This window comes from Mercurialis annua, linkage group LG8 (genome assembly GCF_937616625.2).
Source record: "Mercurialis annua linkage group LG8, ddMerAnnu1.2, whole genome shotgun sequence".
In the NCBI taxonomy this organism is placed as follows: Eukaryota; Viridiplantae; Streptophyta; class Magnoliopsida; order Malpighiales; family Euphorbiaceae; genus Mercurialis; species Mercurialis annua.
In genome coordinates, this window is record NC_065577.1 from 39,907,582 (window position 1) to 39,920,994 (window position 13,413).

General features: G+C 28.9%; 1 protein-coding gene and 1 long non-coding RNA gene across 2 annotated transcripts; both read left to right on the forward strand.

Moving 5' to 3' along the window:
• The first annotated feature begins 817 nt into the window (after positions 1–817).
• Positions 818–1,641, forward strand: LOC126660827 (small polypeptide DEVIL 11-like). Its single transcript, XM_050354519.2, has one exon. The coding sequence runs from the start codon at positions 1,048–1,050 to the stop codon at positions 1,312–1,314; it is 267 nt and encodes an 88-aa protein (XP_050210476.1). The 5' UTR covers positions 818–1,047; the 3' UTR covers positions 1,315–1,641.
• Positions 1,642–6,194: 4,553 nt separating this feature from the next.
• On the forward strand, positions 6,195–8,133 carry LOC130014770 (uncharacterized). Its single transcript, XR_008789642.1, has 3 exons — positions 6,195–6,528; positions 6,607–6,685; positions 8,042–8,133. It is a non-coding gene; the product is annotated as an uncharacterized LOC130014770 (long non-coding RNA).
• The last annotated feature ends 5,280 nt before the right edge of the window (positions 8,134–13,413 follow it).

Below are 13,413 nucleotides of genomic sequence, written 5' to 3' on the forward strand. Positions count from 1 at the left end.
AAATTATTGTGCAATGTATTATTTAAAAAATAATAATACGCCGGCAACTATATACAAGTAGATCTTATGAAATCAAAACCAAATTTTAGTTTAAGAGACAACTTCTAGCTCTATCAACCAATACTTCACATGCAAATGCAGGCCAGAAAAATAAATATATGAGAAAAATATTGTTTTTTGTTTAACAAGTTAAATTGGTGATTGAACTGATGAACTCGTAAGTATATACCGGCGACGTTTGATTTTAAAACACTATCTTTCGTAATTTTTAAGCTATAAATTTTTCTAATTTAAAATAAAAAATCAAATGAATATTAGTAGTTTGTAGTTTAAAAAACACACTCAGTTTGTCGATTTGAGATCAGTTACACCCATTCCAACATCAAAATACTAATAAAGTGATAAGTCTTTTTTAAAAAGGCTACAAATTTGGACTCTTTTGATCTCTAATTTTAAATTAAAGGGCCAAACTGAACTTTTACTAAAACTATTCTTTTTCAATTTCAACTTTTTTACAGTGTTACTTACTTTTTATTTTTACTTACATAACAGCCCCCACACATCACTGAGATTTCCTGCATTCAATTCACCATTTCTCATTAATACCCTCATGACGTGTGTATCGGGAACACTCCTCAAATATACTTCAATTTTTCCCCATAATTAATAAAAAAATTACCCAAAAATATTAAAAATAAAATTATTAATTATTAATGGTGGGCCTCTCGAGGCAATGAAGGCCCAGGTGATACCCACTGCCACACCCATCTGCCACCATTTTCACTTAACTTATTATAAATACTAACCCTAACTCACCACTACTCTCTTCTTTCATTATTAACTCACATTTCAGTTTTGCTCTGTAATAATTTCTTCACAACTGAAACCACTTGAAAACCTCTGGAAACCACTTGAATCCCTTTCGAAACCCATTTGAAACCCTTATGAAACTCATTTGAAACCAACCCAAAAAGACCATTTCTTTGAGCATTTTCAACAAATTCTCAAATTTTTTGTTGAATTTAGGTAAATTGGTAAAATTCCTATATGGCTACTCATCTCACTCATAGTTCAAGTGCACCACCACAGTTTTACTTTGATGAAAAATGGAAGCTATCCAAAAAAGAAGGGTCATCAAGAAGTACAAGATCTTCAATTTCTCCACTCATGAAAAGCTCATCATCAACATCTCAAAGAAGGTGTTCTTTCACAAGAAAATGTGCAAGATTAGTTAAAGAACAAAGAGCTAGATTTTATATCATGAGGAGGTGTGTCACTATGCTCATTTGTTGGAGAGATTATAGTGATTCTTGAAAATAAAAACCACCCAAAAAAAAGTTTAAAAAATATTGAATCTTGAAACTATAAATAGTTTTCTTGATTTTCTTTTTCTTGGGTGATTTTGCTTTCAAGAAAGCAAATTTCTAGGCATTTTCTTGGAATCTAAGGAGGAAGAAGAAGAGATTAATACACATGTATATAAAATAGTTTGATAGACTATAGTTTTTTTATTTTTATTTTTTACATTTTGAAGTTGTATTTTGTTTTTGTTTTCTTGGGCTAGATTTTTTGGGATCTTGTTTAAGTAATGAAACTGTTATGAATTATGATAAATATAGAGAGATTTTGATGTTGATCCAACTGAATTTTTTTGTTTCTTGATTTTTGTTTGTGGGTTTTCTTGATTTTTGGGTGACTGAAAATTATGATGGGATTTTGATGTGTGATCTCACATGGTGAAAGAGAGAGAAAGAGATTCCATTCAACCATTGCAGGTGAGCTAGCTCTATATGGATCTGGTGTGCTCAACAGCATTAAATGTTATTAATATTTTAATCTAATTTCTTAATGTGTTTTTTTTTTTAAATTTGATTTTGCACTTCAGTTAATTAAATTGTATGAAGCAAATTAGATGCCTTTTTCAGTGTTTTAAGAACTAAAATGTATAGTTACGAACTATAACTCAAATGATACAAGTGTCAGACAACATTCTGTTAAAATTCGCCTACTAGTACGGAAAAGAATCCCTCCTTTCCGAATGATACAAGAATTAAACCGGATTGGTAGGTTTAATTGGTTCGATAAGGAAATGAAAGTCAATTTAATTTTTTAAAATAAAAATAAAAAATGTAAATTAATCCAATTAAACTGAAAAATATTGCAAATACATACTTGTTTTTTTTTTATTGAATTGGTTAAGTTAGTAGTTGAATCTGTTGAATTATTTCCAAAACGTTAATATTTTCCTTTTAAAAATAATTGTTTACCAAATTAGCTTAATCAGGTTGTTAAATTTAATACTAATTATTTGAAAGAATTTGAATTTGGGATAATTAATGTTTAAATTGGTGACCTCAGATGACTGTATGAGAAAGCAAATAAATACTAATTTTGGTTTACTGCTACAATTTGTAGAGTAAAAAGATGCTTACAGGTTGTGATGCAGTCATTTCTAGTATTTTAGGTTGATAGGAGAGAGGGCACAAATCACAATGTTTTGTGTTATCTAATCTAAATGACCATTATATCTATCTTTTGTCAATTGACCCTGGAATTGGACCACTTTGACCACTTATCTTCTTTGAGGGTATTTTTGTCAGATTATATTTACTGTGGATTTTTCTGTAATTGACTGTCACAAAATCAGTGAGATAAGGGTCATCAAGAGTTTCATCACTTTTCTACCATTGCTAAGAATTTTTCAGTTATTATATTGAAATGTTAGTAAATTTTATCCCATAAAAATCAATGGGATTCATTAAATTCTTTATATTTCTTATTATAATTTCTTTGATCCTAGCCAAAAGTACATCATTTTTTATCTCTATACTTTATTTATTAAAATTAATGTAAAATTATAAAAATTACACTTCATGTTTGATCCTTTTTTTAATTTTTAATTAAAAACGACAAAAATTAGAACTATTCAGAATTGTAACATTGGAGTAAAAGACATCTTAGAAAACCATGCATTTCCATCCGGACTTTCCTCTCCTACCAAAGATTACAAAAATATTATTTAGAAAAACATTAAAACACTAAAAATAATCAACAATAAGAAATTGAAGTCCAATATCGGTCGCTGAAATTTAGACGAATTTTTTTACAACCATCACATGGTCAACACGTAGTACGCTCACCGTTAATTAGTGGACTATTGATTTGGTTGATTTTATTATCTGAGTATTTTAAGATTTCTTTTTTTATTGTTTTTCATATTTTTAATCTTTTTCGCATATATTTAATTATATTGAATGTTATGCATTGTTCTTTAAGTGTTTATTAGATGTCTTTTAAATTGTTTTTTCGTGTTTTTTTGTGTTTATTCAATTTTTGGTGTACTTTGGCATACTAATACCAAAATTAAACAAGTTTAGATGGATTTATTTTTAGTTTTGTTTGTGCTTTTTAATCCAGTATTTGGTAAAAGCAAATTTAAGTATCTTGTGATATTAACGTTTTGCCCCAGTAGTTCAATACATATTTTTTTCAGATAATTTTTGAAAAAAAAATCCCTTAATTTTATAATATAATGAAATTCAATTAATTTATCTATTAATAATAAAGTAAAGTGAATCTATTTTAAAATATTTCAATGTGCCTTTAACTTGTACTGAATTCAATTAGTAATTTTTTTTTTAATAATTTCCAATTATTATTTTTTTAATTTTTTTTATTAATTCTGAACTTTTTTCAAGAACTTTGATTTTCAACTCTTTTTAGCATCAACTAACAGAAAATTAAAACAATTAACATTGATCTGTTGAACTAAATAATTACTACTATTCCCTTTGTCCTTATAAGATGGAAAATATTGTTAAAGTATCCTTGCAGAATTTATCATATGAGTATTAAATTTACATTTTGATATCAATGACATGTACTTCAAATGAAATAAGTGTTAAACAATATTTTTTATACCGTGTATTTAATTTCTTCCACAAACGCTTTTTCTTTCATGATTAAAAAACTTACAAGTTGATTTTTGATAAAATTAAAATTAAAATATATAATGCTACCATCCAATAATTTAATTAATAACACAAATAATAAAATTTGTTGCGGTTTTGATTTTTATAAATTATTAATACATATTAATTAATTCATTAAAAATATTTTATAGATGTCCTAATTAATTCGAAACTTTTACTAATTTCTTTATCATTAAGAACTCATATATGTATTCAAGTTTTCATGAATATTTATTTTTAGTTAATGTAAAGGGAAGGGAAGAGTATTATGACATTCACCTCAAATTTAAATCTCATAATTTATTTTCTTTATTATCAAAACAAGAAACTCAAATAAAGGAGTTTACAGTACAAAAATAGAAAATAACAGCTGGGATATTTCCTGTTATTTATATACTGTGGGTGTGGACTGACTAGTTTGATGGTGGTATTATGGAAGTTCTGACTATTCAATTAAACAATTTGAAACCATTGGAAATCATAAAACTTCAATTCTAAAATATGTATTAAAGCCTCTCTCAGTAATTTTAATTTAATGTTCTGTATTTTTTATAATCTATTGTGTTAAATAACAGAAAATTATACATGTAATGTCTGAATTTTTACAAACCGTTAGTTTAGTATCTGAATTTTTATGAACCGGTCATTTTAGTATCGGAATTTCTACTATTTTGAAATAACATTTTGGGCTTAAAAATTGAGCAGACCAATGTGTTTCATGTTCGATCATTAGATTTTTAATAAAACAGAATAGTATGTTTATAATTGTAGGATTACAATTATAGTTTATTATTTTGATTCGACGTAGATAAATATTCTTATGCATACACTATTATTATTATTTTATTAAAATTGTAAATAAAGTGTAGTTTATTTGTCAATGAGTTAAATTATAACTCAAATAATATAAGTGCTTAACAGAAATTGGCTAGATTATGGTTTTATTTCTTTCCACAATGGCTCCTTTTTTTTAATTATAAAAATAAAATATAGTTTATTTAATACATATGTTTAGCAGATTGGTGAAAAAATGACTAAAAATTAATTGCTAGATATATTTTTTTAAAAGATAAATGCTGGTAGAGTATAATTAAAAAGTCCACACATAATTAATATAATTTTCTGCTAAACACATAACCTTTTTGGCTTATGATATACAGATCATTATAATTCATTTAATTTTGATACTTTTCCTTGCACAATGAATGAAAAATAATTAAATAATTTTAGAGTATAGTTTTATACTATAGTTATGAAATTATTATTATTAATATTATAATAAGGAACAGTACTGTACTTGGTTTGGAAGTATAGGCAGAAGGGGGGTTGGCAACCCATTGCTGACAATGAAGCTCCCACAACTACACATGGTTTCACACAAAATCTATTCACCTCCTCTTGATTCATTACTCAATATTGCATAAGCCATTTTATTTTGTTTGTTTTTCATTTTGGATGTATACAGAAAAGGAGATATAAAGTGAAAATATATAAATATTGAAATAAAATAATTTTTTTTATAATTTATGTAAATATATAATTAAATAATTAAAATTTGGGTCACCAACTTGCATTGGTTTTTCTTGATATGGGTGTGGCTTCATAATAAACATATGGCACCTTTTGATTTATGAGTTTTATTTAATTTATAAATTTTAATTGAACATAATTTTTTTTAGCATAATTAAAATAATTTATTATCTTTTTAAATAATAGATTTCAATTTTACCATTTAAGAGGTAGGGGATCAGATGAAAAATTATGAAAGATGAATCTTTTTAAAAATTTAGGATTTTTTATTCTATCAAAACGATGGAATTTATTTAAATTTATGAATTATATAAAATTCAAAATGTTTCTATTCTAATGGTGTTATAATACATTTATCTTGCATGCAAATAATATTTATAGTTTTAACTCAAGTGTTTGGTAACCAGAAGATAAACTTCCCAAAAATTATTAAACTTTTTTTCCTCTCTCCTCTCTCTCTCAAATAGAAAACCCTAGCCGTCAAGCGTTTCTCCTTTGTTTTTCGCTTCGGCTGCCGTCAATGGTTTATTTTTGCCGTTGGCGGTAGCCATTTCTTTTTTATTGCTTTAGAATTAAATAAATGACCGACTCCTTTTCATCTTTTTTATTTTGGTTGGTAAATCTATCGACAAGGCGCATCAAATGTAATATCCCGTATTTTTTTTTATTATTATTATTAAAAGTTATGTTTATTCAAAAACAAAATTATAAAATAGGTGCCATGCATGTAAAGGAAGCCATGCATGGACTTAACTCACTTTTGTTTTCCACATAAGCCCATCTCATTCTCTTTTGGATTGAAAAGCCCACCTCTAATGTGTGCTATAATTTGAAGCAGTAACTAAATCTTGTGTAGCAGTATATATTGTTGCGTTTCCCTTTGATTTTCACGCGTCTCCTTTTCTTCTTCTTTTTTAAAAAAAAAACTATTCCATCTCGTTACTACGAACCCTAGCCGTCATATTCTTCTTCATGATTCACTGATTTCATACGTCCGAAACTCCTCTCCAATTGCTGAAATAATCCCGTAAGTTTATCTTTTTAATTTCAGTTTCGTTCGATTATCGTCACGTCTCGATTCTTAACTCGTTCTTGTTCATTTTAGCATCAAACTGGATTATGTCTCGTCTCAGCTGTAGTAGACTCAATCCTCTACAATCTTAACATTTGAAATCGTAATTTCGGTACGTAATCTATTCGTTATACGCGCCGTTGTTTCACCTTTTTTGAATTTAAACGGATGCCTTGTTAAGGTTTGATTTCTGCCGATTTGTTCTTTTCTTGTTAATGTTGTTCATTATGATTTTGAGATGTTAAATTGACGTAATAGGTTTTGCTAATGATTCATAAACTGTTCTTGATTGTTTAGTTACTGTGTTGTGATCAATTCTTTTGTTCGTGATTATTGGGTTCGGTTTCGTCATTGGTTCCAGTTTTCCTTATATTCTGCTCGTTGCTTTGGTTTACATGATCTAATGTTTATTAACTGTGAATGTACCACTCAAGTGTTGTTGGGTTAGTAATGCATTTTTTTTTGGTTTTGAAAAGGACGGCAAATATTCATTGTTTTAATTATAATGGCCATTGTTTTCTCATAATATTTTGGTGTATGGACTTGGGTTGTTTTGGTTGGCCTTTTCATATTATAACATATATATCAAATATGGTTGGCTCTAATTTCTTTAATTGGTTGCTGTTTGTATGGTTAAGTTTTCAAGTGTTTTATTTTTAAATCAAAATTAATAGTGTGTTTATTATTTTGATTAATTATTTCAAGAGTAATTTATAATTTAAAACATATAAAACTTGAAATTCATTAAATTGATTAAATACCAACTTTAAGAACACAACTTTCAATTATTGTTTTGATTTCTAGATTACTAATTGTTCTCATTATTTTAAAAATAAAAATAGATTAGTTGCGATTATAATTTAAATTGTTTTTGATAATTAATATAATCGGGAAACAATATTTATATTATTTTCCTATAATTATATAATTACTCGGGTAATTATTATTATTTTGAATATTGGCTTAATGTGCCAATTTGGCTAAATTACAATTTCGCTTTTAATTTATTTTCTTAATTTATTTTAGTTAAGTAATTTGTCGGTAACTATTGGTTACTTGTGTTTTAAGCTATTGAGCTCCGTTTTAATATTTAATTATTATTTTATCAATAAGTATTATTTTGAAATTATAAACAATGGTTTAAATTTTTGATAAAATATTTGGGTCGGGTTAGACTTGGGTCGCCCGACATGTGAGGTAGCTTGGTAGTTATCGGTAACTCGGCTAATCCAATACTTGGAAATTGATTTAATTTATTATTTAAATAATATTTAAATAATATTTTTCTGAAATGGATTTTAAAGGGAGAACTCAATAGACCTGCATTGTTGGACATTATAATTGATTTGGGCTTTGTGTTTTCTCTGGATTGTTTTACTGTGATTTGTTGTTTGTGCAAATCCTATGTGGTGTCTAGTACTTTCTAGAGTTAGGGTCTGTTTTTAATTATTAATTATACTTTGTCTAGACCCATCGACTGTTCGTACTTCAGAGGCGAATCAGAGTTAGGTTGCTTACCAGGTTTCACGTGGAATAGCAAGTAGTGAGTTTATATCTCTATTTACCTCTTTATTAAGCAAATGTTATATTTTGTAAATATATATATATATATATATATATATATATATATATATATATATATATATATATATATAAAAGCAGCTTTTGAATTGTTTTCGGCATTGTGGATTTGATTTGGAACGTGCTACTCGATGGGCATCATCGGGACTGCGTGCGCACCGGTAATGATTATGGTATTAAGGTAGGTTTGAGATACGTCTCACCTTAGTGAGGGCACCGGTGGAAGATACGTCTCCTGGGCTCACTATTTATTAAGTGATAGTCGGGGATCGGTTATTGAGATACGTCTCACCGACACGACAATGGATTTAGAATTGTGGTTTAGGGTTTCATTGATAATCCATAATGAAAATGTTTTATTAAACGTTTTAAAGATTTTTAACTTAATAAATGTAAATGGTTATATAAACTCTACTCAGTAAATCTGACCCCGTTGTTTTCCCAAATTTTCCAGGTTTGTGATTTGAGCATTTGTCGATCTCCGTTTCTTCATTCCCAGAGGTTCTTTATTTATTTTCAGATTAAAAGAGTCGAACTGTTTTAAACTCTTAGACCGCAGTAGTAGTATTGGATTATTTATGTTTTAGTCTTATACTTAATGTTTTAGACTATTGTTTGTTGATATAGTTCAACTATGATTTATCGCTTTAGCATGATTACAGTGTTTATGGAATTATATATATTGCCATGCTGTTAGACATTATTTGCAATAAGCGTATTTCAAATATATGTTGTTATACTGTACTGCTAGATTAGGCTGAAGTCTCGGTTGCCCCCGAGCATGTGATTTTCTGCAGGTTTAATTATTTTAAATGTTATAAATTGGTTATCCGCAAGGCTAGCTACGGGTTTTGGTACAACCATACCCATACCCTAGCGCCGGTCACGATTCATGAAAATGGGTCGTGACAAACTTGGTATCAGAGCTTTGGTTTCAAACCAAGGCCATATGCATGCTATGTGTTTACTCTGTTAAGTCGTTAATGAGTCATAGGAACTACTGCGGATATAAGATTCAAGTCTTGTCTTTTGAAACGTCATCTTTTGATTTTTAAAACCTTCTGCCTACACCGATAGGATCGCGTCGAGTCAGTTGTATTATGTTGATTTGATGCTAACATTTTAAATTGTTGTTGTTTCACTTGGGTGATTATTGTGGGTTTTGATTTCTCGGAAAATCTTATATTGGTTATTTTGTTTAAATTCATACTTGGGTATGATGTTATTTACCTTATCTTGTTGATGTTGCATTTTATCAGGAAGATAATTTTTGACTTAGTTGCCTTTAATGATGTTAATAACGTTGGGTTATTTAGTGAGTAGTTTTGACTTTGGCCGAGAACATGAATTATTGAAAATAATATTTCGTTAGACTTGGTCTTGTGTTCTGGTTTAAATGATTTTGATCGTAAAATCTTGTATCACGTTTTGTGAGTTTATGTTGCTGACCACGTGTTGGTTTTGTAATTCTTTAAGAAAAATTATTTCTGGTCTAACTGGTGTTTTGACATAAAAGTCAGATGAGTAGTCTGAGCATGATACCCTAAAAGGTGATTTTCATTACTTTGCAAGTAGAATAATTTTTCTCATATTCAAAACTTACTTTAACAAATGATTCGAAAAGAGTGATTTTTTTTGTAATAAAATTATTTTGAAAGGTGATACTGTTTTGAAGAATTAATATTACTTTTGTAATTTTATCAGGTTGTGGTTTGTTACACTTTAGTGTCGTTGATTTCATACTCGATTTGCTAGTTATGGCCGAAGTGTGTGTTTTCTAAAAGTTTGTTAAAGATTAATTGTTTCCTCACTTGGGTGATGAGTCCTATGTTGCTATTTGGATGACGTCGAGCTTCCTATTTAAAGAAATTGAGATTTTGTTTTAAAGTGCATTTTCCGGATTTACAAGTATTTAGAATACGTTTTATAAACGGTTGTTTTGGGTTTAACTTGGGTCATCCAAATTTAGGAGTTGAGCTTGGAAGTTGTAATGACTCGGCTAATTCGATGGTTTTGCGAATTAAGACACTTGGGTACTTTTAGAGCAATTAACTTGTAAAGGAGGTTTTTCCGGAAAATGAATTTAAAAAAAAAACCATGAGGCTCAAACTTGCACTTGAATTTTTTTATGATTGACTTTAAATTTCAAAATGAATTTTGAAGTGCACTCTTATAAGATGATATAATTGCAATTTGATTTTGATACGAAAATTTAAGCTTGTTGTAGCATGTCTTGATTTTGGTCTTTTAAATATGTTGGGCTGATTTTGTTGAATGTCATGTTTGGTTGAACTATTTTAATTATTTTTATTTTGTCTCTTCGTTTGGAGTAACACGTGAGATGAATTAATTCACGTGGTCATGGATGGCTTAACTTGTTGTATGGTCTTAATTTGTGAGTAAGATCTTTGTTTAGACCTTAGTTGCCTTTGTCTTCATTTTTAGTTTCGATAGATTTGGTGTTTTGTTTGTGAGTCGAAATCTGTGGTTTCGATATAGAGAAAGTTGGGGGAATTTTTTTTTTCTTCCTTGGAACGGTTGGTGGTTTCTGATTATACTGGAAAAGTATATTGGAAATCCTGACCCGAGATGATAAATCAGTGTATTTAATACGTTGGTGTTTTCATTAAGTTGATTCAGTATGATGCGGGAATTGGTGGTAAGTTTTGTAAAAATGTACGTGATCTGTTGTTTTCTCTGAATTAAGTTTCAGTTTATTTGGTGTTTTATTGGATATTACTTTATGCTTATGAGTTTTAGTGGAGATATTGTTTTGATTTGTTTTGGTGGTATCGTATGATTCGGTAGATTGTAAGTATGAAATTGAAGGAATATTTCAAGGTTGCGTGCGAGAATTTAGTTGTGCTAAGTGAGGTATATAATTATATGTAGATTATAAAATTTTCGTGGAAAATTTACGATTTTGATTAGAGGATTGTTAGATTAAGGGATTTGGTTATGCTCCATTTATGTTTTTTACACTGGAATTTTAAAAGTAAGTTGTTTATTCAAATGTTTCGGTATATTGATATAAAGGTATTTTCGAAAACAAAGAGGTTTGCATTGCTAAATTTTTACGTCCTGATGAAAAGAAAAGAATTTTATCAAATTTGATTTAAAAAGGGGAATAATAAATTTTTCGGTTGAACGATTTTCTTCAAATTGTGTTTTTATTTGAGAACGACTTAAACTGTGGATGTTTTGAAACTTCAATGTGTAATTTGAATACGAAGGATTTTTCCATGGTTTGATTTTTACGAAAAATAATAAATTATTTTAACAAGTTTCATTTAAAGATAACATAAGTTTTGTCAGTTGAACTGTTTCATAAATTTGCAAACTTATTAAAAAGTAAGGGGAATATGCGAATTTAAAAATGTAAATAATTTAAAAAAAATCAAGGGTTTACAAAACTGATGATTTTCCAATGGTAAAGGTACTTCGATTTTGGTATATAAAAAGGAGGTGTAAAATGTTAAGGTTTTTTTTTTAAAAAAAAAAGTGGAAAATTTTGAATATAAAATGTTCCGCGTATTAGAAAATTTTATACTTCCATAAGTTTAGTTTTGAACATAACTAACAATCCGTAAATTGGTCGTGGCGACTTTTTGTTGTATACGAGGTTGTAGTCAACTAATGGAATAATTTTGAGAAATTAATTTAGTTTGGATATATGGGCTAGTTGATTTGAAAAAATCGATGATCGTGTTGGTGAGATTCGACAACAAAGTTGGTTGGTCGACACTGTAGATTGATGGTTTAATTATTGAGGGTTTTGATATCGTTTTGTTCGGATATTGAATCTTTTGTGTGGAATAAAGTTAAGTCTGTGAAACATAGTTAGTATGTAAGTTGATGATTAGTCACCTTAGATTATTACGACCTATTTATTTTTGAATGGTTGGAGAAATAATTAGGATTGAGATTTTATTACTGATCTGGAGATTCTGTTCTCGTGAGATAAGTTTACATTTTCTTTTGAATGACGGTAAGAGTTTTTGTGTTTATGATTCACGAAGTTGATGGTATTATAGAATTTGGTGTTAATCGTTGGACCGAATAATCCTAGTAGTTATTATTTTGGCCGAAATATTATCTAGTTGTTTATTGAGTGATGTTATCGTCTATTTTGATGTAGAGCTTGCTATTAGTGGAAGGGAAGGAGTGGTGTAGAACGCAAGATGATATTAGATTGTGTTTTCAGTTTTTCTGTTTGAGACGATAGAGTTTGGAATTATAAGAACCATTGTTCGAGCTTAGGGCGTGTTCTTGCACTTTGATATTGAGGATTTGTTAATCGTTAGGATTCGAGCTGGTTCTGGAAGCCACTCTGGTAAAGAGTAATTGTGGCTCTCAGTTGGATAATTGTTGATTATTCACATTATGTTGATCGAGTAATCGTTGGAGCACCAAGTTATTGGAATAAGATTTTTTTTTATTTTTTTTTTATTTTTTTTTTTTGCATATGTATGTTGTGACCGTTTAAATTGCGAATCAGTTTCAGATTTAAAATTTGAGGTCGATTTTTTTTCATAAGGTAATACCCCATATATTTTCGGCGTGTATCGTCTTGTGTTAACCTTCCCGAGTGGAAATTTTGTTTGGAGTTATCATTGCAAGAGATTTGAGGCTTTATTCTAGATTATCTTAAGCTTTTCAGTCAAAATTTTTGTAGGAGAGTTTGTTTTCCTCGTTTGATTTCAACTAGATATGACGATATCGTTTATGTCAAGTGAAAGTTAGTTTTGATACTTTTCATGACCATCTGAAATTGTTTAGTGTATGAGTTGTGGTATTGAGTTTTGTTCGAGGAACAATCTGTTGAGTTTTGCTTATGCAAGTGCTTAAGTTATTAAGCACGAAATTCTTATGTTGTGGCTTGTGGTGCCATTTTTAGCATGTTTATTAATTTGGATTTTATCCGACACTCTGGGTGCGTGTTATTAATTGCTGACTAGTTAAGTAATGTTGAGTTCCGTTGCTTTTCGAACTTCATGTTGTTTTATCAAATGAATTTTCAAATTTTAAACATTGGTTTATATTGAGGTTTCTCTGGTTCGGATTTGACTTGGGTCGCCGGACACGTGATTTAAACTTGAAAGTCTTGCTTGACTCGGCTAAGTACCATTTTGTTTTCTTTTAAGTTGTTTTACCAAATGGTTTTAAAGGTTTCCGGATTATATTTTCAAATGGAACTCGATAGAGTTTAATTGCTGTATGGTTTTGGTTTTATTGGTTACTTGGTTGAGGAATATTTTT

What these genes read in the sequence shown, in the direction of transcription:
- LOC126660827 (XM_050354519.2), top strand. Translation starts at nt 1,048, where the DNA reads ATGGCTACTCATCTCACTCATAGTTCAAGTGCACCACCACAGTTTTAC.